Here is a 27,966-nt window from a genome sequence, read left to right as displayed (position 1 = left end):
ATCTTAACAAAAAATATAAAATATAGAAAATAGTACATCTTTTTAATTAATATTATATATATATATATATGTATATATATAATCCTTTTATTAAATGGATTGGGTTCGAATCGTTCCATTTATAAATACATTACCTTCTACTAAATTCGAATTCAATTTAAATAGATAGATAAGGGGCTACTCATTGAGTTCCGAAGCGTGTTGCCACCCTTATATGGGTGGTTCGATTGTTGAACTCCTCTCGCAAACGCCCATTGTTGTTCTGTTGTCCAGTTTGGAAATCCAAACATGCCCTTAAAGAAATGGCACGGACAGACATGAGAATTCCGGAGCAAGCGACCCGACCCACACCCGCACGCAGCGGGCACGCCCAAAGGCACCGCTACACGCCTGCACTGCTCTCTCTCTCTTTCCCCGTGGACGAAGGGTTTCTCAGCTTGTTGCAATATATTTCGTTCGCAGCAATCATGCTCGGAAACCCAAATAATCAGAGCATTTCCCGTCGTTCAATCTCTTCTGTAGATTTTCTAGGGTTTTAAGTTACCCTCACGCTATTTTATTCTTTATATCTTTAAGAGGTTCATTTTCATTCTCTAATTACAAGAACGATGGATGCGGACGAAGAAGATTACGTGTTCTATGGAACGCCGATTGAGCGAGAGGAAGATATCACCAGCCGCAAAAAGAAAGCCCTTGCAGAGTCTGCTGGAAACTTGCGAAGCCTTCCTCCTTGGAAGCAAGAGGTTGAAAATATCTTCACACGTTCACAGCCAATTTTTTTTGCTTGGTTTCTGTGAAACATGGGAAATTTTGATTATTATGCTCTATGATGTTTTTTCTTTGAGAAAAATGGGCAAAACCGTTTCAGCGGAGCCTCCAGTAGTTTGGACTTGTATTCAGTTCCCTTTTTAGTTTCCTGTTTCAGTTAATGAATTTTGTGTGTGTGTGTGTGTGTTTGTTTGTGTTTATTATTATTATTATTATTATTATTATTATTACTACTACTATGTTTTCTTGGCAAGCCAAACTGAGGATTATACGGAAAAATGACTTGTAAAGTTAGGAAAATGTTGCAAATTAAATCCATTGAAAGGTATTATGATATCCATCACTGTTTAAATATTTGAATTAATAGTCTAATCCATGTTATGCATACAACAACAACAACAAGAACAAGCCTTAAGTCCCACTAGGTGGGGTCAACTACATAAATCCTTTTTTATCTATAAGGTCAGCCATGCTTTAGGGATCAGAGTTTTGGGCAACTAAGGAATAATAATGTGTATAAAAATTAAAAGTAGCCGAAATCTGAATGTTAAGGTGGATGAGTGACATAACATTGAAGAATAAATTAAGGAATGAACATATAAGGTTATATGCAATAAACTAGGTATATCACCAGTCAAAGACAAGATAAGGGAGGGGCAATCCAGGTTATGCATATTGAATTTTAAAAGATTTTTGAATTGGTTAAAAATTGAAATGCTATTAGATAAGATTGGTTCTGATTTAATGTGTGAAAGAAGGCATATGAATAAATGATTGATTATGCTCTTGTGCCAACATGAATTTAGTATGTTTATGAATTAACCATTGCATGTGTTTGCTGATGCTTTTGTGCTATTATGAATTCACCATGCTTATGAACAAGCTGATATTTACAGTTTCCTTCAAGCAGTCATTGAGTTAGTTATTAAATATTTACTGCTTTTATCCTCTTGAGACTTCAGGTTATAGATGAAGAAGGACGTAGAAGATTCCATGGAGCATTTACTGGAGGCTTTTCGGCGGGTTACTACAACACTGTGGGCTCTAAAGAGGGTGCAATTTTACTCACATTTTAATTAAAATGGTTCATTAATTTTTTAATTCTGGAAGGCCTGCATCTTTATTATATTTTGTGAAACAAATGTATTGCAGGATGGGCTCCACAGTCATTTACATCATCCCGGAAAAACAGAGCTGAAGTCAAACAGCAGAGTATTTTGAACTTCTTAGATGACGATGAGAAGGCTGTATGTTGTTTTTATTTATGCACTTCTGTGACAATGTGATTTTAAGATTTATTTTGACATTTTGAGCTTCAACCAAGAAAGTAGAATTATAACTTCTGTGCAAGTCCATTTGTAACCTTCTATCCTGGATTTAGATAGATCATCTTCTTTTTACCGTATCAGATATATTTATGTTGACATGGGCGGTGTTTAGTTTTTTGTTTCTTGTTTTTTCGTATATCTTCTGTTGAGCACTGGTATGAATAGAAAGATCTTTGCTTAATTCACAATATGTGTGCATGTGTTATATGATATATGTCGTATGTGTATATTATATAGCATGCATGATTGTATAGCATGTGCGCATATTCTGTAGCATATGCATATCATGTATTAATAGTCAATATATTGTATTGTTTATTCATATTCTATAGAATGTCTATATTATATTTATGTTTGTATAAAATTGGTATTTTGCTTCTTAAAGAACATTCTTATTATAATATTAGAAAGAAATACTTTAGGATTTAAGAGGTGACCACTCTATGGTAATTAAAGGTATAGATGGGGTGGAAGATCTAATTACTGTGTTATAATTTTTATGTGTTTTCCCAGTGAATATTAATATTAGAGATCATCAGATGCAGGCTGGAAAACCTCAATCGACTGATTCCATTCTGTTAACTATATTAGACTGGGCTTATCCTCTTAATCCTTTCTAAACCCACACCCACATGTTGATGGAAATGAAGGCTAGAATTTTTGAAGATCATGCACTCATGCCTTCTTCTCTGTTACAGTATAGAGTGGTTTCTCTTTTTTCCTGTTAGTCTTTAGTCTCCGGAATGTTCTGGGGGTTTTATTTGACTAATTTGCAAAGAGATTGGGGGTAACTCTCTTGCAATTTTTATTTTTTATTTTTTATATTGTTGGAGGATATCTTGTTCTCTAGTTTTTTAACTTCTTGTACTTGCTTGATAAAATTCTTTTTCAAAAAAAAAAAAAAAAAGAAAAGAAGAAAACATACAATTGGCATTGATAATATTTTAAAACATGCTTCTGATTTAGTAATATATGTTTTAGTAAAATTAAATCAAGCTCAGTCTATTTAATGTGGTTGTTAAACATGCTCATTTAGCAAGATCACTTTTTAATAGAAAATTTTTATGTGTTTTTCCCCTCTTGTGAATTGCACTTTATTGTGCTGGTAATAGTTATACCAATGTTACCCAGAAGGCGGATCATTTTGATTTGTGGAATGGGAACAAAATTGTAGTATGGCACATGCTCTAAAATGTGGGATGTTAGAGGTATACAAAAGTAAAATATCAGTGAAAAAAAAGTGTAACCACACTTGTATATTTTGGAAAGGGTGGTGAGGTGTCTTTAAATCTAGTAGATATTTTCTGCTATAAAACAACAACAACAAAACCAAGCCTTAAGTCCCACTAGGTGGGGTCGGCTATATGAATCATTTTCTGCCAATTTATGCGATCATGGACCATTTCTTTTGACAAATTTAGGGATATTAAATCCTTACTCACTATCTCATCCCAAGTTATTTTAGGTCTACCCCTACCCCTTCTACTGTCCTCCACAATAACTAACTCACTCACTGGTACACTATGTGGTCTACGTTGCAAGTGTCCATACCATCTGAGTCGTCCTTCCCTTATCTTATCTTTTATAGGAGCTACACCTAACTTACCACGAATATGTTCATTCCTTAATTTATCTTTTAATGTTGTACCACTCATCCATCTAAACATTCTCATCTTGATAACTTTTACTTTTTGGATATTATGTTTTTTTGTCGCCTAACATTTCGATCCATATAGCATAGCTGGTCTTATAGATGTCCTATAAAAGTTTTCTTTCAATTTTAAGGGTATTTACTATCACAAAGCACACTTAAAGCACTTTTTTCATTTTACCCAACCTGCTTTAACTCTATGCATTACATCATCTTCAATTTCTTCTTTAGCTTGCATAATAGATCCAAGGTATCAAAATCTACAAGTGCTATTTATTTCTTCATCATCAAGTTTAACTTTGTCTCCAATATTCCTCCTATCATTACTAAAATTACATTTCATATATTCTGTCTTATTTCTACTTATCCTAAAATCTTTAGATTCCAAAGCTTCTCTCTATAATTCTAACTCAGCCTCTACTCCGTCCTTAGTTTCGTCAATTAATACAATATCATTTGCAAACAACATACACCATGGAACCTCCTTTTGAATACTCTTAGTCAATTGGTCCATTACTAAAGTAAAAAGATAAGGACTCAAAACAGACCCTTGATGTACACTTATGGTGATTGGAAATTCTCTAGTTTCTCCATCTATAGTCCTTACATTAGTCATTACTTCATTGTACATATCCTTAATGACATTAGTATACCTACTACATACACCCTTTTTTTCTAAAACCCATCATAGAACTTCCCTAGGTATCCTTTCATATGCTTTCTCAAGGTCAATAAATATCATATGCAAGTCCCTCTTCTTTTCCCTAAACTTTTCCATTAATCTTTTTAAAAGATATATAGCTTCTGTTTTAGATCTCCTAGGCATAAAACTAAATTGATTTTCTGAGACCTTCGTTTCTAACCTTAATCTTTGTTCAACTACCCTTTCCTATAGTTTCATCGTATGACTCATAAGTTTAATTCCACGATAGTTATTACAATTTTGAATATCTCCTTTATTTTTGTATATAGGTATTAAAGTACTTTTCCTCTATTCATCTGACATTTTCTTAGTTTTTATAATTGTATTAAATAAATTAGTTAACCATATAATTCCGTTATCACTTAAGCATTTCCAAACTTCAATTGGGATGTTATCTGGTCCCATAGTTTTCCCATTTTTCATCTTTTTTAGTGCAAACTTAACTTCGTTAACTCGAATTTTGCAAATAAATTTCATATTTTTAGTCTTTTCCTCATTTGACAGTTCTAAGTTTAAGCCTTCTATTTGGTTTTCATTAAACAACTTACTAAAATAATAACTTTGCCATCTTTCTTTAATGTCTTCGTCCTTAACCAAGACAATGTTATCCTCACTTTTTATACATTTTATATTTCCTAAGTCCTTACTCTCCCTTTCTCTAGCTTTAGCAATTTTAAATATATCTCCTTCCCCTTGCTTTGTATCTAATTTATCATACAAACTATTAGATGATTTGTATTTAGCTTCACTAACGAACTTTTTTGCATCTTTTCTTGCCTCCTTATATTTTTCAAAGTTATCCCTGTTTCTACATTTTTGTCATGTTTCATACCAAATTCTTTTTGTCTTAATGGCTTTTTGTACGTCTTTATCCCACCACCAACTTTCTTTGCTATTCAAGAATCTTTCCCTTGATTCACCTAAAATCTCTTTTGTTATCTTTTTAATAGAGCTAGCTAATCTACTCCAAAGAGTATTTGTATCAATCCCATCCTCTATAGTCCAATTGTCATCTTTGATCATTTTATCTTTAAATTTTATTATATTTTCTCCTTTTAGGTTTCATCACCTAGTTCTCTTACACTGGTGTATTTTATCATTTTTCTTCCATTTTTTAATGCATATATCTAACACTAAGACTCTATGTTGTGTGGTTAGGCTTTCACCTGGAATAACTTTACAATCCTTGCATGATAAACGATCTACCCTCCTAGTTAAAAAAATATATTTTACTACTATTTTGTCCACTTTAAAAGGTTATTAAGTATTCTTCTCTCTTCTTAAAACAAGTATTCATTATACTAAATTCATATGACACAGCAAAGTCTAAGATCATCTCCCTAAACTCATTTTTGTCTCCATATCCATATCCTTTATGTACCCTCTCATAATTTTTATTATCCTTTTCAATGTGTCCATTCAGATTTCCTCGTATAAATATTTTCTCAGTCCCTGGTATGCCTTGTATATTACTATCCATATCTTCCCAAAATTGTCTCTTAAGATTTTCTGCTAAGCCGACTTGAGGAGCATAAGCACTAATGATATTTATTGTCTCTTGTCCAAATACATGCTTGAGTTTTATAATTGTATCCCCTACTCTATTTACATCAACAAAGCTATCTTTTAAGTTTTTTTCTATAATGATTCCTACTCCATGCTTATGTTTTTCTTTTCCAGTGTACCAAAGTTTAAATCCTGATTTATCAATTTCTCTAGCTTTCTCCCCCACCCTTTTAGTTTCTTGAAGACAAATTATATTAATTTTTCTTCTGGTCATTGTTTCCACAATTTCCATGTTTTTACCCATAAGTGTCCCTATATTCCAAGTTGTTAATCTAATCCTAGTTTCTTGAACTAACGTCTTTACCTGCTCACATCCAGAATGATGTAGGAACCCTCGCATATTTGACACCGTACCCGGGTGCCAACACAACGCGTCTCTTCGGGGCGACGAAAAAATGAATGCTATGTTATGTGACAAATATTTTCTGCTGTGAAATAGATTAATAATGACTGAAATAGAATTAAAATGTGATGATTTCTCACTTTTAGCACACAAAAAGTTATGTTATGTGACAAATATTGAATTAAAACTTTGGATTGTTAGATATAGCATTTCATAATGAAAATGTACCATGTTCTGGAATGTTCATAGTGTTACATAGTTTGTATTATCGTTTTTTGGCAACTATGAGTTGTACGTTCCCTTCATATAGAGAGAGAGAGAGAGATAGCTTTTCATAATGAAAATGTACCATGTTTTGGAATGTTCGTAGTGATATAGCGTTTTCTGGCAACTATGAGTTGTACTTTCCCTTCATAGCTTTGCTTCCAGAGAGAGAGAGAGAGAGAGAGAGAGAGATTACATAATGAAAATGTACCATGTTATGGAATGTTCGTAGTGATACATAGTTTGCTAGATTGTTAGCGTTTTCTGGCGAGTATGAGTTGTACTTTCCCTTCATTGCTTTGCTCCCTCTTTGAGAGAGAGAGAGAGAGAGAGAGAGAGAGAGAGAGAGAGAACTATCATTTATAAGATTATAATTATAGTTGTTTTTAAGGGCTGCATGGACCCCTCTAGAATATCATTTCTAAGAGAGAGGGAGAGAGAGAACTTTGGATTGTTAGATATAGCATTTCATAATGAAAATGTACCATGTTTTGGAATGTTCATAGTGATACATAGTTTGCTAGGGTGTTTGCGTTTTCCGGCAACTATGAGTTGTACTTTCCCTTAATAGCTTTGAGAGAGAGACTTTGGATTGTTAGATATAGCATTTCATAATGAAAATGTACCATGTTCTGGAATGTTCACAGTGATGCATAGTTTGCTAGGGTGTTAGCGTTTTATGGCAACTATGAGTTGTACTTTCCCTTCATAGCTTTGCTGAGAGAGAGAGAGAGAGAGAGAGAGAGAGAGAGAGAGAGAGAGAGAGAGAGACAATTTGCTAGGGTGTTAGCGTTTTCTGGCAACTATGTGTTATACTTTCCCTTCATAGCTTTGCTTCCTCTCAGAGAGAGAGAGAGAGAGAGAGAGAGAGAGAGAGAGATACATAGTTTGCTAGGGTGTTAGTGTTTTCTGGCTACTGTGTGTTATACTTTCCCTTCATAGCTATGCTTCCTCAGAGAGAGAGAGAGAGAGAGAGAGAGAGAGTAGCATTTATAAGATTATAGTTTATATTTGTTTTTAAGGGCTTCATGGATCCCTCTAGAATATCATTTCTATCATTCAAATGGTGTTTGTGAATGGTATATTTTAGATGTGGTCTTGACTCTTGATTACAATTTATTAATGAGATGCCCGAATGAGTGTAGAAGGTTGATGAGTGTTGAATTTTTAAAATGGACTTCAATAAGATTTATGATTGTGATGATTAGAAATTACCTAGACCATATTCACACTCCAGAGGCTATGGCACTGGTTACTGTGGAAAACCAAGTTTGTAATGCAGCTGAGTATGGAAGTTCTGATGGTTATGAGTATTTGAGGCTTATGATTGTGATGATTGCATTTCAGCGTGTGTCAGGAAAAGGTCCTAGATTTTCCTAAATTGAATGCAGTGTTGTTCTATCGAACAGGTATTGTTGTGCATAATGGGAAACAATAGCAGATTCACGCTATTGTTGATATAGGAGCTTCCATGAATCTCTTCTTGTTGAGTTGTTCACCAGCTTGAGCTACCTCTAATACAATGCTGTCACATCCCCTTACGTGGTATTTGATCTCATTTTGCAGCTGTTACTTCTTGTATTGTGTTGATTGATTTACAGTTCGACATGTTGTCCGTTCCAGTTTGTGACCTGAATACATGTGATATTATTGTTGGATGACCTTGGCAGTTCCAAAACCACATGATTTATGATTCGTTGAGCATTATTGTCAGTTTTATGAGATATGATGTGCAGTCGTTACTCATGGAGATGCAGTTGTTCTTTGCAATTGAAATCCTTCTTCAGCTTTTAGATCCTCTTGTCGTTTGTGGTTGAACTCTTTTGAAGCTATGATCTAGACCCCACCCATAGGTGTTTCTCTGCTGCAACTTAGAGACAGGGGGATGCCATATCTCACTTCATTTAGCAAGATCCTACTTTTATTTTATTGGAAAATTTCCCTTACTTTTTTTACTTTAGGAGATTTCCTTAGGATTGAAATTTGTTTCCTAGTTTTAGAAGTAGGATTCTTTATCCTCAAGCAATAGCCCTATTTAAATATTCTCAATGTAATTCAGTGATCAGTTTTGAAGAGATGAGCTGATTTTGAATTAGTGTTTTATCCCTTTCTGTGATGAGGTTTGGTCGTGCTTCTATGAGTCAATAGTGTATGATTTTTCTTCTTCTTCAATAAAATATGCATTCCCTGTTCACTACTTATGAATTTGCATTGATGATCGTGTTATTGAAAAGATAATTTGATTTGAAGCACTCAAACCATTTGTTTCTAGTTATTGTTATTATTTTTTTTTGAAAGATGAATATTTGTTTCTATTTTGAATGTTCTCCTGATTATTGCTTTTATTTCATTGACTTACAAAAGGAAAACAGTGACCTCGACATTGTTTCAGATTTTTGTATGGTTGGCACATGTATTGATGGATGTAACAAATGTTTTTAGTGTGTTAGATTTCTTAATAGAATGCCGCATTGTTGGTGGTTGTTAGTGGTGGTGGTTATTCTGACTGCAGAATTGTTATTCCAGTTATCTGATATCCCGTTCTTCTGTATTTTAGGAATTGGAAGGCCATTCCTTGGGGACATCATCCCAGTTTGATACATTTGGATTTACTGCTGCAGAAATAGCTCGTAAACAAGCTGAGAAGGAACAAGAGAAGAGGTCATTCCAAGTGCTTATGATGTGTATTTATTGATATGAGATTATTTGCAGCAGAATTGAAGTTGAAAACAACTACTCTGATATTTTACCTTTTTCCAATTCCCTGTTGCACTGGTCAGTAAATAATGATATTATTGTGATGCACATAGTTATGTCTGCTGATCATGGAGTGGAAGTTTGTTTTGCAATTTCTTCCATTCTAAGCCAAAGTTTTTGAGGTATTCTTTTGACAATTTTTTTGGATGGGCAGCTAACATATTAATAAGGAAGAAAAAAAAATACACAAATAGAGGATGAGACATTATTCAAAGAAAATGCAAAAAGAATAAAAAGAAGTCATGAGGTTCATCAATGAAAAAAGGACTCCTGAATAACTAATGAAGAACAGCCGATCAGTCCCCTTGCAAATCAGCCAAAAAGTTCCTTTTGAGAAGCCATTTGCTGAAGCTGATGCCAAGGAGGCCACTGTACACGGCAACTAATCACCAGAAAGTGCATAATCCTTAAAGATAAATAATCACCAGAAAGAGCATAATCCTTAAAGATTCTAGCATTGCACTGTGACCAAATACACCAAATCATGGCAAACGCATGATTTCACCAGAGCACCTTCTTCCCCTTCCCTTTACAAAAACCTCTAAAAGAAAGCAAACACAATTCCTCCAAAGGTGAAGGACAAACCCGCTGCTCTCCAAAAACAGCAAACGTGTTCCAAATTCCTCATGAAGAGGAACAAATTAAAAATGAGTGGCACCCTCACCATTTTGATTACAAAGAATATACACATCAAGGGTCAAATCTTTATTTGGCCTTCTCCTCTGAAGGAGTTTGTCAGTATTAAGTCTTCAAGGTCTGTTGTTCACATGGAAGCCTTGATTTTGGGTAAAATCTTGTGTTACATTTGGTGCATAGAATGGATGGAATGGGAGTGAAATATTTAATGTATAGGGATGTAATAATTTACTAAAAAAAGAGGGTACCATTCTATGGCAAGTGACCATGCAAAGCTAGTGTTATTCCAACCATCAGAGAATAGGATAGGAATAGACATTCCCTAGTAAAATTTGGGATTAGTCAGTCCTTGTTAGTTGGAATAAATTTTTCCATCCTTTCTAACTTTGGATGGCGATTTTTTTTTCTTGGGACTTTCATTTGGGGAGGGATTTGAATGATAGGGAGATGGAGGAGCTTTCTTCTTTGGCTGTCATGTTGGAGGGTTGTCATATCTCTAATTTGGGGGGGGGGGGGGGTTTAATTAAGAATGTGGGTTTTGGATTCTTCTGGTGAATATTCCTGTACATCCTTTGTTTGTCACCTTATCAGGGGTGATGCCTCGTTGCCCCTTCATTGTTGTATTTGGGAAGCCAAAGTCCCTTTCTAAGATCTAAAGTACTTGTTTGTTCGGTGGTCCTTAGTTTACACCAACAATCTGCTAGTCTGCTACGGAGAATAGTGCTTTCAAAACTTTGTCCCATGATGTGTGTTTTCTGTGTTGTAAAAGTTTGGAGGCTGTTTTCATTTTTTCCCTGTTCATTTACTTGGGCATGTGGAATAGACCTAGGTTCGTGCGTGCCTGAAGTTGGTGGAAGAGCTATTGAGTATTTCTTTTGCAGGATTCCGAGAGACTGGGGGAGTAAGGACGGTGGTACTTTGTGATGGTGTGTATTACTTGCTGGTTTGTCGGGGATTTGGTTATAGCAGTATTTTCGTATTTTATCTGGAAAGAAATTGTTTTACCTTTGCTCTGGGACAGGTGGCAGTATTTGACATTTCTTTGAGGTTTAGTGCAGGCTGTTTTAAGGGTAGTTGTTTTGATGATGTTGAGTGCGATTGGAAGGCTTCATTGAGCTGATTGTATTTATTTTTTTGTTTTCCCTTATTTATGTGGATTTGTTGCCCTTTTCATTGTACATTTTCTTATTCTAATAAATATTCTTTTTCTATAGAAGAAATTGCTTTAGAGAATTGCACCACCTTTTCTATTGTAAACTATCATATCCTATGCAATTGCTATTCCATTTAACACCTTATTCTATTCGCAAACTAAACGTGGCTTTAGAATTCCAAATAGAGGTATATACATGGAAAGGAGTATTGTTGGGAACATGTGAGGGACAGGAAAAAAACAGTTTGCAAGGAAAAATTATGGGAAGAGTCCAAAACCCAAAATATTTTCTATCTCCCCACTGAAAAATGAAAGGAGATGAAAGTACTCAATGGTAAAATAAGATCACTGGTTTCCTCTCATTCAAATTTTAAAAAAAATATATGTTTTTTTTAATAGAAAGACTAACACATTTCGGTAAGAAAGAATCAATGAACAAAAATGAGCATAAGAAATCCTAGAAAATGAAAAAGAGGAAAAAATTGCAATCAAAATAACACAGCTATACAGTCACGTTTTAAATCTGAAAAATGCACTCCCTTAAAACAACCTGCAGCAAAAGCCCATAACAAGGCCATATACTGAATCCTATCCCAAAGCATACACCGAGTCTTATTCTTCCTTGTAAAGATATCAGTTCCCCATTTCAACCAAACACTTGACAGAACAGCAAACAACCCACAGCTCCACAAAGCCGAACCATCTCTAGCACCAAATGCTGTAAAGGAAATAGCCAACAGATTCTCCACTGATTTTCGGAAAACGCAGCTCTCTGCAAAAGAGCCATACAGTTTATTCCAGAATCTAAACCCTCCAAGAGAAAGAACAATGCAAGAAAAGATGAGAGGCAGGAAAAATCAAAACAATGAGTGCAAACATCTGTAGATAAAGTCTTTCAAGGTCTCCAACTCTGCAACAGATTGTTGGTGTTAACTCTATGATGAACGCCCAACCAAATAAAAGCCTTAATCTTAGAGGGAATTTTGGCAGGAAACAATCTACAATAGGAGCATCATGGAGACTCGATAGATGAAAGACAGTGAAAAAGCTTGAAAGAAAGGACCTTCCTCAACCGAAGAATCCTCTCAAAATCAAACCTTCTTGTCAATACACAATAGCAACTTAATACCTTACCTGAGGAAGAAAAGATGTGAAACCTGAGAAACAAAATTTCAAGGGCTAGCCTCCCCAGCATTCAACCAAGGTTCAGGAATAGCATCCCTCTTATTTAGTTGAGGCCAATGATTGATATGAATTACCTTATGCCACTGGGAGTCGGATTCTAAGGGAATCACCATACCACTTCCCTACTAAGGAAATGTTCTTTGACACCAGCTTGCCAAGGTCCAATCCTCTCTTAGATCTGCAGTCAGTCTCCAACCCAGCTAGATGATCTTTTGAGTATGGCTTAGACTGGACCATAAGAAATCCCTCATCATCTTCTTTAACTGATTGGCTATTTGCATAGCTATTGTGAATAGAAACTAATTATGCAAAAGAATAGAGGAAAACAGGCCTCAACTGAAGTAACCCAACCCCGTAATGTAAAGTAGGAACCTTTCCATCCTTCTGACCTCCAAGAAGCCTTCTCAACCACTATTCCCAAAAAGAAATGGCAGATTACCATAATTTTAAAACCTTTACCAGTGTTCAACCCGGAAAAGGCCCTGGGTCTGTCAGGCCAGTCGAAGTGGCGCCGGTCTGACCGCTGGTTGAACTGGTATGTCAGCATGACATTATATATATTATATATAAAAAATATTATTGCACTAATTTAAAATATTTCAGAAATAATGGCCATATAACCTATTAGCTAGTTAGATTTACTAATATGTCTTACGTGAAAAAATAGAGGTTTCTTATATTTATTGTTATAAATATTAGGAGGAGTTCAAAAAAAAAAAATCTTGAAACTTATTAATTATTATATCTGTTAATTATTGTTATAAAATATTATGAGGGGATTCAAAGTTTTTTTTTTTGAAACAAATTGTAGAAAATGTTTAGATTCAATTAACCATTTGTTTAATTTGGTGTGGGATATATATATAACATAATATAATACTTGGAAGAGATCCAACAAAGTGAAGTGGGCATGGTGGTAGCTCATAGTTGAAAGAATGGTGTGTGGCGTGTGTCCCAGGTTCAAGTCAGGTGGGGACTATATTTTACCACTCTTTTCACATTACCTTTTTTCTTGGTGAGGTGCTGGGTTGACCCACAGCTGACTTTGGTTCTGGCCAGGTTGGTCCGGTTATATTACTGGGTCAGCTGGGTTAATACCAGTTTGCATTAAATCTGGTTTTGGGGCATTGACTGGACCAGCCTTATCACTGGTTTCGGTTGAACCAGGTTGGACCGGCCGGTCCCAATCTGGGTTTTAAAACCATGCAGATTACTATTCAGGGAAATGCCTAAGAGGTCAATTTTGAGCACTACACCCTGCCACCAAAGCTTTATGGGTAAAAATACTGGATTTATACTCCTTGACAAATTAATCTTCAATCCATAGACTTTCTCAAAGATATGCAAAATACTCAGCAAATTAGAGAAACTACACCAAAGTCTCTGGTGTGGAACAAATGGTATTGTTTGCAAACTGTTTTCACATTACCTTTTTTCTTGGTGAGGTGCTGGGTTGACCCACAGCTGACTTTGGTTCTGGCCAGGTTGGTCCGGTTATATTACTGGGTCAGCCGGGTTAATACCAGTTTGCATTAAATCTGGTTTTGGGGCATTGACTGGACCAGCCTTATCACTGGTTTCGGTTGAACCAGGTCGGACCGGCCGGTCCCAGTCTGGGTTTTAAAACCATGCAGATTACTATTCAAGGAAATGCCTAAGAGGTCAATTTTGAGCACTACACCCTGTCACCAAATCTTTATGGGTAAAAATACTGGATTTATACTCCTGGACAAATTAATCTTCAATCCATAGACTTTCTCAAAGATATGCAAAATACTCACAAATTAGAGAAACTACACCAAAGTCTCTGGAGTGGAACAAATGGTATTGTTTGCAAACTGTAAGTGAGAAATAGACACATCTTACAGGTCATACAAATCCCTTGCACTGCATGCATCTTCACCCCTCTCTACTCATCATCCAACTGAACACATACGCCACTGGAGTGAAAAGAAAGTAATAAGGGATCCTCTTTGCCTAACACCCGTTGAGCTTTAACCCAATAATTGGTCTCTCCATTGACTGACAGAAAACACTGCAGATTGTCACGGGCTAAGCTTGTTCAGGGCATTATGCTTGCCTATGACCGCTTATCTCGTGTGCTTGGGATGGGTTTCCATCATGTAAATACTAGTGTAGGGTTAATTTCTGCTAGTAGAGTCTTTGTAAGCCAAATAAGGCAGTATGACTCCTCGGTCACTTTGATGTTTCCTAGTGGCAGGATGATAATTACATAAAAACCTCTTTAGGGGAGGGTGAGTGTTCATCAATCATTGTAAAACTCACTAGCAATTGTCAACGTGCTTAGCCTACTTGCCTCGCTCGCTAAGTACAACATGTCAACGGAGGATTTGTTAATGAATTACGTTTGCTTCAATATTTACTGCTTGGTTGCCACGGCTTTCATGAATTGATTATTATTTCCGCTGCTATCTGATTGAATGTTAATGAAAGTGCTTCGTGGATGAATGTTGGTAAACAATAGGCTGGCTAGTTAAGCAAGAGTGCTTTAGCTAGCGCCGCACGGCCCTTCACAACGGTGTGAAAAATTCGGACCGTGACACAGATGAAGGCAGCCTCTAGTCCAATTCATCCATGTACCCCAAAAATCATTCCTTTTCCAAGATCCTATCAAAGAACTTCCAACAAGCACGATCATCTGCCTTTTCAAAGACTAATTTAAAACATCACTTTTCTATCACTCCTTCAAGCATCATCTATGACCTCACTAGCCACCAAAATTATATCCAAAATTTGATGACCTGTGATAAAAACATTGAGTATCAGAGTGGGTATCACCGTATCAGTCAACACTCCACAAAGCTTACTAGAAAGAACATTAGTCAAGATTTTCTAAAAACAAAAAACAAACTGATAACTAGAATCTCTGGTCTAAATAAAACTATCCTTCTTAGGAACACTAGAATAAATGTGCCTCCCAACCATACCATTTGTTTTAAAACTTATTAACCACTTTATAGGATCACAGTTCACCACTTAGCAACAATCTTGAAAAAATGCCATGTAAAATCAGGCTCTAGATTCTGTGTAGTATTGGCACTCCATTGAATTTTATTAACTGGATTGAGGAATGCATATGCTCTCACTCTTTTTCTATTGTCATCCATGGCTCTCTTGAAGGGCATTTGAAAGGAAAGAAAGGTGTTTTTCAGGGAGATCCTTTATCTCCCAATCTATTTGAGATGGTTATGGAAATCTTCTCAAGAATATTACTAAGAGCTGCTGAAAGAGGTAACTTTACTTTTCATAGCAAATGAAGCTCTTTGAAAATCACAAATCTAAGCTTTGCTGATGATCTGCTTATCGTTGCTCATGGATACTCAAGTTCTGTTACTTATATTAAATTTGCTTTGGACCTCTTTTATGCTTTACATCATTTGAAATGCAACCCTGCAAAATCTGAATGGTTTTGCTGTAGCATATCTCCTTCTGAAGTTTTAAAAATCTCTCGGGTTCTGAGTATCCCTAAAGGTGCCTTGCCTGTTAAGCATTCAGGTTTACCTCTTGTCACTAAGAGGATAAGCAAGGAAGATTGTAATATCCTAATTGACAAGATCACTGCTACAATCTACAATTTGACTTAAAGGCATTTGTCCTGTTCTGGAAGGCTCCAATTAATCAAATCAGTTCTTCTAAGCATTGAAGCTTACTGGGGTTCTTCTCTCCTCCTCCAAAAATCAGTAATCCAGAGATTGAAAGAAGATTTAGTTATTCTTGTGGAAGGACAATGAATGGAATACATCTGGTTGCAAAGTGGGTTGGAATAAGGTCTGCAGACCTCTTTAGGAAGGATGACTGGGCATTAAACTCTTATCAGATTGGAACCTGGCTTCAGCAATCAAGTTAATTCGGAAAATCTGCAGCTTCTCTGATGCTCTTCAGATGAGACGGTTTTCTGTTTTCAAGCTTAAAAATATAAGTTTATGGGCAATTAAGCCTCTTCCAAGTGCTTCTTGGACTTGGAGAAAAATCTTAAAAGCAAGGGAGGCCGCTTATAGTTGCATAAAACACAAAATTGGTAATGGGGAAATGCCTTATCTCTTCTATGATAATTGGCATCCCCAAAGCCCTTTATTTGTGGCTATGGTGCTGGTATTTGTGCTGATTTTTGGCTATACCAGAATGCTAAGGTTTCCGATATTATAAAATATCAAAGATGGAATTGGCCAAGGAGAAATTCAAGAATAGCAGAAATAATTACTCAAACAGAAGGCCTTCCTAACTGTAAACACTGAAGATCAAATTCTATGGATCGTAAAATCTTCAGGTAATTTTTCATTTCCCCATCTTGCAACCAGATCAGAGATTCAAAGGCTGAAGTTCAGTGGTGGGGTATTATCTGGTTTAAGACAAACATCCCAAGGCATTATTTTTTCTGCTGGCTTGCCATTAATGATAGATCCTCTACTTTGGATAGAATTTATGGGGGGGGGGGGGGGGGGGACTACAAACAGAGTTTGTATACTTCGCAACAATGGAGATGAGAGCACGAACCACCTCTTTTTTGACTGTTCATTTTCAACTGAAGTTTATAATGGAGTTTTCGGCTCCTTTCATATTGATAACATCTATTTCAGCTGGGGAAGGTATTTTCAACTGAAGTTTATAATGGAGTTTTCGGCTCCTTTCATATTGATAACATCTATTTCAGCTGGGGAAGGGATTTGCAATGCCTCGTGAACCTGAGAAAAGGTGGAAACGATGACAAAATAAACATATGGTGAGCTAGAAGTGGCCATCTTTGCTATTCAGAGAATTTGCCTCGATGTTCAAGGAAGATGCTGTGGAACCTTTATGTAGTATTGTTCAGATTTGTTATCTGTTCTCCTTTTTGGTTCTGGTGTGTATTCTTTTTATATGCTTTGTAATTTCCTGCTAGGCTAATATAGTCACTCTTACATTCTTCTCCCCCCCCCCCCCCACCCCCCCCAAAAAAAAAAAAATCAGGCCATAGACTCCTCACTCCTTCCATATCAAACGACACCCCCCTCAATTTCTACGAGAAGCAGGTATATGGATGGATAATTTCCTCCCAATTTGGAGGCCTGTGTCAAAGAAGAGGGTCAATCGATCATTGGGTCCTAAACCCAAATGTGCTTGGTTAGTAAGTTGTTCTTTTTTGGTGTGTGTGTGTGTTTAGTTTTCTTGTAGTAGGATTATGTGTTTGGGGGCTTGTTTGTAATATTTGTGTATTTTAGTGGTGTGGTTGTAAGTTCTTGTAGTTTTAGGTGTATATGTGTGATTTCATGTGTTGGAGGATAGTGTGTGAAAGCCATGTAGGAGGTGGTTATTGCTGAATTTGAATTGAAAGTGAATGTACAAATTCTCCTTCTATCTCCTCCATTCTCTCTTCCCCTCACTTTCTTCAATTTCTTCTAATCTCTCCCTTTGGCTGCAGATTCTTGGTACTGCCCTGCATCATTTGGCATCAGAGCTCAACGATGACTTCCGTTCTTCCATTTTCAGTTCCCCACTTTCCTTCCAATCCCTTCTTCTTCCTTTTGTTCTCCCTTCTCCGCCTGCCCATCTCTTTTCTGTTCTGTCTAATAACTCTTACCTGTCTTTAATTTCTTCTATGTTACCTGTTCTACCTGCAGCAGTCTCTATTATCATTTTCCCTCCCTCTCCCTTCTTATTTCTTCTTCCTTCTTTCAATTCTTTCTGTCTCTCTTCCTCAATTATCCCTCATCTCTCTCCGTTTCTGAATTCCGGAATTCCTGTTCAGTTTCCCTCTTTATCTCTCACTGATTCCTGAATTCTACTTTCTGTCCTACACCAAAATCAGTGCAAATCACTTCCAATGATTGCCAACTTTGCTTCGAACCAGTAATCCCAACTAGAAGTTCAGAATCTGCAGGAAAATCACAGAAACCTGAAGCACTATTCATCTGTAACTTCCAGCCAATTACAGTCGTGCCCCTCAAATCCAAACCCTAATTTCCAGCCAAAATTTTACAACATCACGCGTACTATTGAAAACAGAATGCCTCAAAACCCTTTCCCCTGAAATTTTATCTTCACTGATGAAGTCCCATCTGCCAGACAAAATTTTCCTGCTGTTGCTCTGCAATCCCTAATTTCCTGGGATTATTTCTGCACATCATCACCTCCATTGCAATTCCCATCTCCTGATCTACCTTTGCCCAAAATTTCATCGTCAGAGGTTCACATGCCCCATGTGCTGGTGACGCATGTGAGGAAACCTGCCAGTCTGCCCATTATTTTCCAGTTTGACGATAAATTGATCCAGCCATGATATTTTGGGTTTTTTCCATGATATTTTGATATGTAGCATGATATTTTGATTGTGGGCATGATATATTGCAAGCACGCGCGTTAATTTGATACGAAAAGCTAGAAAATTGTCACTGCTAGCATAAAAAATCAGGTTTTATTGCTGCATTTTTGGGATTTCCTAAATGAATGTTTCATTTCATGCTCAAGATCAAAGGTGAACCGAACATAGTTCTTGAAAATTGGGAATCATATTTTTGGTTTGCAAGAATAGATTGAGGATCGTTAGCAAATTTTTTGAGGTTTCTTTGTGATATATAATTGCAACATGGTGACTATTGTTGAGTTATCTGCAAAGGTGGAATTGTTATCTGGTTGGGGGGGGGGGGGGTGGGTTACAAAACATGGAGAATGCCTTGGAGATTACTATTATAATTTGAATAGGCCAACAATCGAAGTTGCAGCCTTAGGTAAAAGGCCCATGGATTTTCCTACCAAACAAGAAGGTGGTATAGCTGCTGTCCCTCATGCTTTTGAGTTGTGAGAAGGCAGAAATGATCATTTGAGCAAGGGAATTAAACTATGTCTCAGATTTTAATGGTGATGGTTCCTTTGATGAATTTGATGATCTGGTATCTGGAGTATTATTTTGGATGGTATGACAAGAATGATGCTAGAAAGTTGTATGTGGCTGAATCAAAATTGAAGGGAACTGCTCGAATATGATGGATTGCACAATAGGAGATATTTAGAAGGAGATATAGTGAGATTACAACGTGGGTTGAGATGAAGTGGGCCATGCAGGAGTGATTTGTGCCTCCAAATCATCAACAATGTGTTCGTATTTAACTCTTTGATTTGAAGCAAAAAGAAAAGATAGAGACACAGTACACTGGTAGATTCTATCGTTTGGCTATTCGTGCTAACATAGAATGAAAAGATGTGATGATAGCTTTGTACGGGACATGGTTGAAGCCAGCCATCTTATTACTATGAGTCCAGGTTGCCACTCATATTGAGGAGGATATGCAGCATAATCCTCCTAGAGCTACATTAACCTTTTAGTTGAAAAAGAGTACTGTTGCAATTGTGCGAGAGAAGACAATTGAACAATTAGGGAGAGGGGTTTAGACTAATAATCCTTGGGAGACTCCTGAGCATTCTGGAACAAATTCTAAGAGCCAACCATCAATTAAATGCGTTAAATTCAAGGTTTTAGGCATTGAGCTGCACAATGTCCTAACCAAGTCATGATTGTTGCAATAAAAGAAAAAGAAGATGGCATTGAAGTAGTTGAAGCTGAAATAGAAATTCCAAGTGACTTAGATGATGATGGCAACATGAAAATCAGTTTAGTTCTTCAACATATGTTCTCTTCTCACAAGGTTGAAGAAAAAGATGATTGGAGGCGGTCCCACACCCTTCAAACTTAGGTGATTGGTCAGAAGTAGAATTGTAATTTGGTTTTGACTTTATAGTCAAAGTTAAATTTGGATGTTGAACCTCATCAAGATCGATACAATATTGCTTGGGTGAACAATACCAACTTGAAGGTCCATGATTGTTGCTTGTACCTGTTAAAGCTTGATATACATTGTTGGCCCACAACTAACAATTGTTGGCCCACAACTAACAGTTTAAGTTTTTAGGTAAAGTTGTATTCTAACATGGTACTGGAGTTGGTTACCATGAGGTCTTGGGTTCTAGCCTTGTTGCTCGCGTTTATTGTGTTGCTTTTAAAAAAATTATTGTATTCCTTGGAATGGGTTTTATTTATTGTGTGTTTATCTCTAAATGTGCTGTTGGGCTGCATGTGTAGGGGACTTTTAAAGCTTGATATACATCATTGGACTGGAACCTAACAGCTTAAGCTTTTAGGTAAAGTGATATTCTAATAGTACCTTCAAGATTGGTTCTATTGTGAAGTAGTGCAATGTGTTATCCTTCCTTGCAAAATTTGTTGTACCCTTTTGGGCCATCCTTAGATATTTGATAGGGAGGTTAAGCATGATGGATATGAGAATTCTTATTCTTCTCCATTGAGAAGAAGAGGTATAAGCTGATGCCATCTCGAGCTGTTCCACTCACCAAGTTGAAGCATATTGCTGGTTCCTTTCTTATGAAGCCAGATGATTCCATTCATGGTGATGGATCCCTTGGTACCTTACCAACTGGACGGAGTTGAGTTATTTTTGAAAGGAGAAAATTGATGTAGGATGAGAAATGGGGTGACACCTTATCAATGTGTCATTTCCCCTTGTATCTCCTCTCTTCTTGCTTCTCCTTCCACTTTTCAGTTTGTTCTCATCTCTCCCTTGGCTACAGATCCTTGATTCTGTCCCGCATCAGGTGTCTTTAACCAAATAGCATTAGTATGATCCTTGGGAATCATACATTAGTATGATCCTTGGGAATCATACATCAATCCTAAGCCTTCAATCATAGGTCTACCATTCTCCTCCTCAGTAAGGAGTTTCATAAAGCTTCAAAATTTCACATGCTTCTCCTACCGTTACCCCAACCTATGGAAAACCAAGTATTACAGTCCCCTTCCGCAATCCATTTTAATGTACTTGTTTTTTTCTTCCAAGACTCTAACTGATTTCTTCCCTCTAAAGAACCTGATCAAACTCATTCAATAGTTGAACTATTCTATCCAAATCCTCAGAAAGAGGGTCCTCCTTCAATCTAGTCATGCTACCAATCTACTGCAAGATCTCCCTGTTTTGATGTAAATTAGAAGTTGTCTTTTAAGTCCAATTTACTTGAGGGAAATTGGAAAACAAACATATATAGAATAGATATTTTCATGAGCTAATGTGAATCACATCTAGAGTGCAAAACACATGAGCTTTTGGGGCTTTTTGGCTCAGGTGGTAGAACTGTAGAGGGTTGTGGTGTGGTAAGAGAGATTCTGGGTTCAAACTTTGTGATCTAAATACAAAAATGACTGCTGCACTGTACTATTATTTTCTTGAAATCCTTCTTTATTATTATTATTATTATTATTATTATTATTATTTATTTATTTATATATTTTGTGTTCTTGATTCTTTTTTTTTTTCAGCTCTGTATGTATGTTCCTTCCTGGTTTGAGAAAGTGTGCCTATTTTAATATTTTTTTTTTTGTTGGGGGGGGGGGGGCCGGGGGATGTGTGTGTGTTTGTAACATTGCAGGCCATCAGTGATTCCTGGACCTGTGCCCAATGAACTGGTCCTTCCAGCCGCAGAATCCATTGGTTTGTTTTAGCTGATTTGTAAAACAGTGTTTTCTATGTCATTTCTGTGGTCATCATTGTTGTATTTGTTATTCGTCCTTATTTTTTTTAATGTCTCCAACACATTCCTTGATTAGGTGTGAAATTGCTGCTGAAGATGGGATGGCGGCATGGTCGTTCAATTAGGAATTCACATACCAATTCACTGTATGGTATGTTTCTTCCTTATTAACCATCTTGCATTTTATCTGAGTCGTAATGTCTTACCATCCTTGTCCTACTGTCCTTTGTGTCGTCTGTTATTCTTCTGTTGCATTGTTTGGAATCTTTATTTTTTTTTAAGGGAGCTTTGTGTCTGAACTTGAATGTGAGAATGCAGTGAATGTGTGGATCTATGTATGGTATGGTGGGACATGGCATTAACTCATCCTATATGAAAGTTTGGATATAAATGGTATGTGGAGTATGGTGTATGCATTTTACATATGCAGAGTACCTGAAATCAGAAGGTGTATGGTGCTATATTTTAGTCTGTTTTGAATTTTTTAATCTTTATTTTTCAAAAAATAATTGTGTTGTATTACCTTCAGATTTGGCATGCAATTGTGTGAGCATAGTGCATTATCACAGCAGGTTTTTTTGTTTATTTTTGTAATATTCCTGAGTACGAACATTTGTTGCTTTGAGATACTTTCTATCACACAGTTGATGGTTTTTTCTTCTATATTTTCTGAAACATTTTACAATAATTTCCAAAAATTTTTGAAATACTCCAGGAAATTTCCCCCTGTAAACAACTGTTAAACTCTTTTCCAGCTAGGGAAATGTGTGTTCTGTGTGTGCTCTCACTTGTTTCTGAGTTTGACAATAACCATATTAGCCTGGTGGTCCCATATATTTTGAATGTGCAGAAGAGTTTAATATTCAGACATTTTACCTATCACTTTCTGGTGTTATCTGTTGGGTATATACATGTTCTCTTTTGGGACTTCTATGTGTTTTTTTTTTTTTTTTCGTGCAGAAAAAGAAAGAAATAGTCATGTAAGGGCACCAAGAGGCAACTGCCCATTTACAAAAATACTTAAAAGCGACTAGAAAGTAGAAATCTGCAAAATCTACAACTGTACATGTCCAAATGTACAAGCCATTAAACAAACTAATATGGGAAATAACAATGTCAGTTTTCTATGTTTATATTTAATCCTTATTTTTCTTATAAATGCATGTTTTTTTTATATATTCATCCAAAAATTTAATTGATCTTAATCAAATTTCCTTCAACTAGTGAGCTCCCTTTTTTGTTTTTACATATATATTTTTTGAATTTTTTTTTTGTCAATTTGAAATCATCTCCAGTTTTTTTTTTGTTGCAATTTACTAACAGATGCTCGTAGAGAAGCTAGAAAAGCCTTTCTAGCACTTTCTTCTGATGATGCAACGGCAGAGCTTGTTGATTCTGAGCATGTTAAGAGTGACCTTGTAAATGATCTGGAGCTGCCTGCTAAGGATGATGTTCAGTCTTCACAAAGCACACCGGTTAGCGATGATCCACCTTGGTCCTGTGAATTGAGTCAATTGTACATTGTTTCTTAAGTTGGCAATGGAATTCTTCATAAATGAAAAACGATAGATATACAATGATTATCTCTATTCTCTGTAATTTTCTATATGAAAAAACACTAGTATCTCAAGAAAGGCTCGACGGACGTGAGAACTTAGAAGGATTTTTTATTGATTTTCTTCCCATGTTGGCATTGCACATTGTAGAAGTTTCCATGGACTAAAGAATAAAATCTTTTGAAAATTTTCTTTTCACAGTTGCACTTGTTTGTCATGCAAGTTACATGGACTTGACAATATAAAAGAATGCTCTGCATTCTTAAGTCCATGGAACCTTTGTTGAGGTGCTAGTGCTTTTGTTGGTCAATTTCATTCTGATACCATCCTTTTTTCAGCGTGGTAAGCTTTTGAAAATAGATGAGGGAGGTTGTGTAATCTCAGAATTGCTCTTCTTCTGATTTTGATAAAGCAGGAAATCATTTTTGGAAGGAAAAAAAAAAATGAGAAGATATCTTGGACAAGGACAGTGTATGATAATTATTTTTCTTATAATAGTGGTTATTTGTTGGATGAGATTTGTGAAAAAATGCATTATGTGCCTGACTCTTCTGATGCACCTGGGGTTCTTTCCTATGTGCCTCCTCTGTTAGAAGGTTTGGAGGATATTTCTATTTTTGATGAAGGAGGCTTGGATGTAGATTGGGCTTGAATAATTGAAAGTAGGAATGGGTTATTACCTTCTCTTGTGGAGGAGGTTAGTGCGCAGGATGTGGTTGCACAAAATCTTTTAGATGAAGTGGGTTTGTGGTTGGGAGATTGTGAAAGGAATGAAGTTCGGTTGGATGGGGCTAGGAGAAAAGCATCTAAAGGTCAGCAGGAACTGGAAAAACTATATTGCTCTATTAATTGTGTAGGGAAGGGCCTTAAAGAGAGGTTTTCTTAATTAGGGTTAGCTAGTTTATTTCTTTTTAAAGATTTTTAACTTTTTTTTTCCTTTCTTGCTTTTCCTCTTGTTTTCTTTAGTTTTATTCTTTTGAGGATCTCTTGTCCTCTCTTAGGCTGTAATTCTCCTTTTTCTCTGTCTTAATATATTATTTTTGCACTAAAAAAAATATTTTTTTTCTTTTATTATTTATAGTCCAATCCATTTAGTAATTTGCATTTCTAAGTTGATCTTCCAAATGTTTTATAATTTTCATTTTTCACCATAATGCCTGATAAAGTTCAAACTGTCTTCCATATTTTCATTTCAGGTTTATGTACTCAACCCAAAACAAGACTTGCATGGTTTAGGTTACGATCCTTTCAAGCATGCTCCTGAGTTTAGGGGTGGGTTATTGTCTTGAAATGAGTTTGGTTGTTGCTAGATGATTTGTATGTTGGTAACACCATTGCATATTGATGGACCTATTTTCAGAAAAGAAAAGATCACGAACAGCAGGGAATAAGGAAATGAGATATAAAGAAGCTTTTCTTACGAAAGAAAATCTTTTTTCTTTCAAGTGTAAGATATATAATCTTATTCAAATTTCTTTACATGTCTATTTTGATTGTATAATTTCAGGTCTATCTTTATTTGGTTGCTTTTATTTGCTTTCATGGATTTGGAGCTAAGTTTCTAGATTTATCTCATTGACTTGATTTCATCAGCAGGAAATGTTGCTCCTGGTTTTGGCATTGGAGCACTTGAAGAACTTGATGCTGAAGATGAGGACGTGTATGCCACTAGTGAGTATTGTTATGACCTGGCTGAAATTAGCAGAGAGTTATGAGTCTTGATGATAATGATATTGTTTGTTGAGTTCTATGGGTGTTAATAAAAGAATTTCATTATATGCATGGCAATATTCTGTAAATACACATGTAATTTCTTTATTGTTGAAGTTTATCTTATTAGGTTAATTTGGGTTGTAGCATCTTTTTGTTATCTCTGAGATTATCAACTTTCATTCCAATAATGTGAACACAAACTTCTGATGATGTTACTGGGTACCAAAGCTTGGAAGCGGTTGAGACCAGAACCTTTAATTAGCTCTAAATCTTGGACCATTATGTCATGCTGCCTGGTGCATATTAATTCGTTTTTCTTTCTATTTCATGATCACATAGTTTTATTTTGTTTCATTTTTCTATGCCAGGCCTTGTCCATCTTAGGTGTTCATTTCTCTTAGTAAATATAGTGTAGTTGATGTCTTGCCCATTCCATCTTTGGAGGCTCCGGGAGTGTTGGGGGGGGGGGGGGTATCTACTTTTTTAGATGAATCTATTGAAGCAGTGTTTGTTTGGAAAGCATTTTTATCGGTTGTCAAGGAAACACCTACAACAACAATAACGGCAGCATTACCTTGTCTAGCTAGTTAGGATTGGTTACATGAATCTTTTCTACTAATTCTGCTTAATTTTGGACGGTGTCCTTTGAAAGTTGGAGTGTTCTCAAGTAATCTGTTACAAGTCTAATAGTAAATCACTCTTTCTCTAGTGCACTAGCAATTGCCTGTACCATTGTAATCACCCTTTCCTTGTATATCTCATAATTACATGTTTGGTACGTAGGAATGGAATGGAATCGAATTTGTTACTTGAATTCTTCATGCTCCCCATTCAAAGTTTCATTCGATTCCTTTCCTATGTCATTCCAATCCACAAACCAAACTTGACATAAGTGTTACTCCCAACTTAATATGAGCGTGGTTTTTTGAACAATAAGAAATGTTTTTGGCAAAAAAAAAAAAAGAAAAAAGAAAAAAAAAAAACTCGCACACACACAAGACGCATTCAGGGGAAAAACTGCAATAAGAAAATAGAAGCCAAACAAATAGCAGACAAAAAACTAATGGGGCACTTGGTACTTAAAAAATTATGGACACAAAATCATGAAAAACTGAAAATCAGTAACAAGAACTAGAAAGGGAAAGCTACTAACTTGTTTGGTTAATATATCTAGAACTAAAACAAATTAGAAACCTAATTGAACTCATGGTCGTCTTTGTGGTTGAATCAAATGACAGTAAAAATGATTAATAATAAAAATGCAATATAATAAATTGTAAAAAAGTATAATAAAATAGAAATTAATTATAATAATTTATATTTAGACTCACTTGTATATTCTCTAAGAACAATCCTATTTTATAATTTATATGATTATTGAAAAATGGTAAAAATGAATTTTTGAATGATATTTTTTTTTTCAAAATTTTAGAAATTTTATGTGTATTTTTAATTTTAATTATATTTTCATTTCACATGGTCATTTTATTTTTTGATTTTAGTTAAAAATTTTGTATAGATTGCATTGAATGATTTAATCTACAAAAATTAATTTTGGATATTAAAGTATTGTAGCAACATGTTGCCACCACAATTTCATAAGATATGGTTTTTAATCTTTGCAAAAAGCTGACAACAGAAATAGAAATCCAACAACACAAACAAATGCGTTGTCTTAACCTGTTGCTGAATAGCAACAAAACTAGAAACAAAAACAATACCAACCAGTCTCTAATAAACTTAAAATATAGAACTGAAATCCTTTGCATTTATTCTGTACTTTATCTTTCAGAGTTTTACTGCTTATCCATCTTAACATTCTCAATTTTATTGAACTTAGGGCCTGTTTAGTTAACAGTGTCCAAAAACAAGGGAACGAGAAGTACAAAAAAAATGTGTTTGTTTTTTAGTCATTTGTACAAACCTGTTTTTAGTATTGTATCCTGAAATAATCTTTTTTTGTGAATCATGATACAATCCAAAACTCTGAACCCATTCTTATTACATTTCACCACCTCCCAATACTTCCAACCGCACTACCATGCACCACTGCCCATCACCACGACCACCATTGGCCGCCATTCAACACCATCACTACCACCAGCCGCTACCCACCTTTGTTTGCCACCGCCTCTCATCAGTCATCACCTCTCATCACACCACCACACCCTGCTACCAATCACCACTCCTGTCATTAGTTTAACAGTCTTGGGCCCAACTTCAGTGAGGTATTGTCCTGTTTGGCCTTTCAGCCTTATGGTTTTGTCCTATAAAAGGCGCCTCATATAGTTGGAGTCTGACCCAACCTTACTAGCCGGAGATCTCCCGAATACACATCCAATGTAGGACCATACATGCTCTCTAGTTCAATCTCTGATTCCTTTGTTAGAGTGGCCCATACCTTTGTGTAGGATCTATCCACATGATAGTACCCTGGGGTGGTTCTGATACCAAATGTAATGGTATTGGGCCCAACTTCAGTGAGGATTGTTTGCTTTGGCTTGTTTTGTCCTATAAAAGATGCCTTGCATGGTTGGAGCCTGAATGAACCTTTAAGTCCAAGGTCTCCTTACTACACATCCGTGACTCTAAACAATTAACCATTGTTGCAACCACCATGACCCACTGTTGCTCATCAACAGCCGCTGCCATCGTCGGCCACCACCACCCACCTCTGTTTCTCTATCACCTGCCACTGCCACTGCCACTGCCAAACCACAACCTACTATTGAGTCACTGACTGCCACCAGCACCCCCACCTAATGCTGAGGCCAGCCTCCTGAAAAACATAAGAGAAAAAAATATTTTT

General features: G+C 36.1%; 1 protein-coding gene across 1 annotated transcript in view; it reads left to right on the top strand.

Annotated features, from left to right (window-relative positions):
- Positions 1–241: 241 nt before the first annotated feature.
- Positions 242–27,966, top strand: part of LOC131146126 (G patch domain-containing protein TGH) — a 43,350-nt gene continuing 15,625 nt past the window's right edge. The window contains exons 1-10 of the mRNA XM_058095480.1: positions 242–743; positions 1,731–1,821; positions 1,921–2,015; positions 9,181–9,284; positions 21,787–21,848; positions 21,965–22,039; positions 23,212–23,363; positions 24,641–24,716; positions 24,805–24,891; positions 25,038–25,115. Of these exons, the coding sequence (XP_057951463.1) occupies positions 609–743; positions 1,731–1,821; positions 1,921–2,015; positions 9,181–9,284; positions 21,787–21,848; positions 21,965–22,039; positions 23,212–23,363; positions 24,641–24,716; positions 24,805–24,891; positions 25,038–25,115 (955 nt within the window). The 5' untranslated portion in view covers positions 242–608. The remainder of the gene's footprint in view (positions 744–1,730; positions 1,822–1,920; positions 2,016–9,180; positions 9,285–21,786; positions 21,849–21,964; positions 22,040–23,211; positions 23,364–24,640; positions 24,717–24,804; positions 24,892–25,037; positions 25,116–27,966) is intronic.

This window comes from Malania oleifera, chromosome 13 (assembly GCF_029873635.1).
Source record: "Malania oleifera isolate guangnan ecotype guangnan chromosome 13, ASM2987363v1, whole genome shotgun sequence".
NCBI lineage: Eukaryota > Viridiplantae > Streptophyta > Magnoliopsida > Santalales > Ximeniaceae > Malania > Malania oleifera.
The sequence above is the reverse complement of the archived record's forward strand: the minus strand, read 5'-3'. Positions and strand labels throughout refer to the sequence as shown.